The sequence below is a fragment of the Caloenas nicobarica genome, chromosome 3 (genome assembly GCF_036013445.1).
Source record: "Caloenas nicobarica isolate bCalNic1 chromosome 3, bCalNic1.hap1, whole genome shotgun sequence".
NCBI lineage: Eukaryota > Metazoa > Chordata > Aves > Columbiformes > Columbidae > Caloenas > Caloenas nicobarica.
Window position 1 is genome coordinate 18,566,585 of NC_088247.1, and position 3,415 is coordinate 18,569,999.

General features: G+C 54.7%; 1 protein-coding gene across 1 annotated transcript; it reads right to left on the minus strand.

Annotated features, from left to right (window-relative positions):
- Positions 1-1,421: 1,421 nt before the first annotated feature.
- On the minus strand, positions 1,422-2,734 carry SOX11 (SRY-box transcription factor 11). The gene has a single exon (XM_065632461.1). The coding sequence runs from the start codon at positions 2,732-2,734 to the stop codon at positions 1,520-1,522; it is 1,215 nt and encodes a 404-aa protein (XP_065488533.1). The 3' UTR covers positions 1,422-1,519.
- Between the last annotated feature and the right edge of the window lie 681 nt (positions 2,735-3,415).

Sequence of the window (3,415 nt, forward strand, 5' to 3'; positions counted from 1 at the left end):
GCACAAACAGCCTACAGCTATCGCTCCTCCGCGGGCGAGGGGTGAGAGCACGGCATCTCCAGCGTTACCTCTACAGACACTAATAGCGATACGAGTTTCTATCAGTTCCAGCTGATTTATTAAAATTGTCAAGATACAGACTTTCAGCATTAAAAAAAAAAAAAATCCAAAACAGGCTATGATGTTGACAGTGCATAAGTCTGCTTTTGCCATCGTTTGCTACAAAATATGCAGATGGTCTGTACTTTAGATTATATTGCACAACATGAGAAACTTTTTAAACTATGTGCCTTTTTTCTTTTTTTTTTTTTTTTGCTAAAATCGAGAATCCAGTTTCATACCTTCCATCTGGGGCCCCATCCACATATCACAGCGTATGAGATACATAAAGTCCTACTATAGTACAGTACATATACAATCTTTTAAACTAAGATAACAGCTCTGAGGTCTATATCACCATTTTCAATAAATCTTTACCTACAAATATTGAACAAATCTGAACTATAGCTGTACAAAAAAAGTGTTCGTTTCTTTTTTTTTTTAACCACAAGGCCTTTAGATGCAAGGATTATTTTTTTAAAATTTTAATCCTTTTAAAACCAGGACGTAACGTACCAACAAACTTGCATGCTAAAAACAGAGAAAAAAAAGAAAATAAAAGGGAAGAAGTGCCTGAAAAGTCTTACTGAAAAAACACAGCAAGAATGTTCCCTTTTCACTGTACAAAAATACGCCTGAAAATATATTAATTTTTAAAAAAGACTGAGGTCTGTTATGTATCAAAAATGTTTCAATACCTTTTTGTACTGAGGTCTAGGCTGTCTGGTATTCAATCAAGGAGGTATAAGGGAACAAGTTACAAAAAAAAAAAGTTGGCAAGTAGAAATCACATTTGTAAAACCATAAACAATTTGATCTGAAAAGTAAACTCTGATCTTAAGTCAGTTCAGTTATTTGTAAGCGTTTGTACAGTCTGCATTTTTTCAAGCTCCCTGCAGCTTTGTTAAGAATCGGATGCATAGAAGACATCAGTTTTCTCCCTCCAAAAAAAGTTGCAATGGTCCCTTTCAGAAAAAAAAAAAAAAAAAAAAAAATCAGAGCAGTTCTTTAAGATCTCTCACGGGAAAACAAAATCTAAAACAAAAAATATCCACAAACCCCCTTGAGTAACAGTTGTGCTGCCAAAGACTTCTTTGCAGACCATCTTCCAGACTTCAATCAGAGACTGACAAGCTTCAAACAGCGCCTTCTGTATCATTTTTCCCCCAGTCCCATTTGCTTTGCTGTTGTTGTTGTGATAACCAATGCAATAAAAACTAAAAAAACACAAAAATTAAAAAAAAAAAAAAAAAAAATCACAACTCCCGGGCTCGGAACTAACTTCGAGATTTTTTTTTTTTTAAAGAAAACAAGACTTTTTTTTTTTTTTTTCATCATCATCAGCATCATCATCATCACCGGCGTCGCGTGGCTCCAGCTCCGCCGCTGCCTCTCCGCCCTCCCTGGCCGCCGCCCCCGCTCAGTACGTGAACACCAGGTCGGAGAAGTTCGCCTCCAGCCAGTCGCCCGCGATCATCTCGCTCAGCTCCGGGGTGCAGTAGTCGGGGAACTCGAAGTGGGAGCCGAGGCTGCCCTCGCTGAAGGAGTCCAGGTCCTTGTCCACCAGCGAGAGGGAGAGGTTGCCGGCGGCGGCCCCCGCCCCCAGCTCGGCGGCGGCGTGGCCGTGCTGGGAGAAGTTGAGGCTGAGGTCGAAGAGCAGGTCGTCCGCCTCCTCGCTGCCGGCCGACGAGGTGGAGATGGAGCGGGAGGAGGCCGGGGAGAGGCCGGGCGGCTGCTGCGGCGGCGGCGGGCCCTGCTTGGTGATGTTCTTGAAGCTGTAGTAGAGTCTGCTGCCGCCGCCCGCCGCCGCGGCACCGCCCCGCACCTCCTCGTAGAGGCTCGTCCCCTCGGTGGACTCCGCCGAGGAGCTCAAGGTGGGACTCGCCGGCACTTTGGCCACGTTGTACCGCCGCAGCTGCTGCGGCCCCGGCTCCTCGTCCTCCTCCTCCTCCTCCGCCTCCTGCTTGATCCGCAGCTGCAGCTCGTCCTCGTCCTCCTCCTCATCCTCCTCCTCGTCCATGAAGACGCACTTGACCGTCTTGCTGCTGACTTTCAGGGTGCCGAAGACGTATTCGTCTCCCGCGTAGTCCCCGTGGTGGGCGGCTTTTGCTCCCGGCTTAGGGGGCGAGGAGGCGGAGGAGGCTTTCAGCTTGCTACACTTCTTGCTGGAGCTCTTGGAGCTTTTGCTGCTGCCGCCGCTGCTGGTGGGTGCGTTTTTCTCCGGACTTTGGCTGGCATTGGGCTTGGCCGATGGGTCCATTTTGGGCTTTTTCCTGGGCCGGTATTTGTAGTCGGGGTAATCGGCCATGTGCTTGAGCCGCAGCCTCTCCGCCTCCCGGATGAAAGGGATCTTCTCGCTGTCCTTCAGCATTTTCCACCGCTTGCCCAGGCGCTTGGAGATCTCCGCGTTGTGCATGTCCGGCGACTGCTCCATGATTTTTCTCCTCTCGATCTTAGACCACACCATGAACGCGTTCATCGGTCTCTTTATGTGCCCCGACGCCGTTTTGCACCAGTCCGGATCGCTCTCATCCAAAGCCACCGGGCTGCAAGCCATGAACTCGCCCTCTTCTGTGTCCATCGCTTCCCGGGGCAGGTTGCTCTCCGCCTCCGCACTTTCCGCTTGCTGCACCATGGTGGGCTCTCGCCGAAGCGCCGCTCTTCCCGCCGCGCCGCTCCCCTCCGAGCCAACAATGCCGCCGCTCCGCCGCCCCCTCCCACCGCCGCACCTTGTCCCTGCTGCGAGCCGAGCTCTCCGCCGCGCTGCGAGGCGGAGCCCGCGGGGCGACCGGCGGGCGCTTGGGCGCTGCCCGCGGCCCCGGCGGCTGCTGCGGCCGGGCCGGGCTGGGGCGCGGCTGGGCTGGTGCGCTCGCGCTCTGCCCGTGCCCCGGCCTCGCGCCGCCGCCCGCCCTGCCCCGCCGCGCGCGCTCCCCCTTCTGCAAAACTCCCGGCTCCTCGCCCAACTAGTTATCAGCGCCTCATATGGGTGACATCACTCCCCCCGCCGGCCAATGGCGGCGCTCGGCCGCGCCCACCGCCACGCCCACCTCTTTTATCAGCTGCCCCCTCCCGCCGCCCCGCGCTGACACACCCCCTCGCGGCAGGCGGCCGGGGGGAGGGCGCCGCTGGCTCTCACCGGATCGTCCCTCCGCCCGGGATGCGGCGGCGCCACGGGGGGCTGCGCCCGCTGGCTGCTGCCGGGCGCGGAGCGGTACGAGGCGTTGCAAGGCGGGGAGGGAGCTGGCGGCGGTGGTTCCCCCGCCGCCCGCGCCTCTCAGGAGGCCGCGGAGCCCCGCGCGGCTCAGGGCGGTGGGCG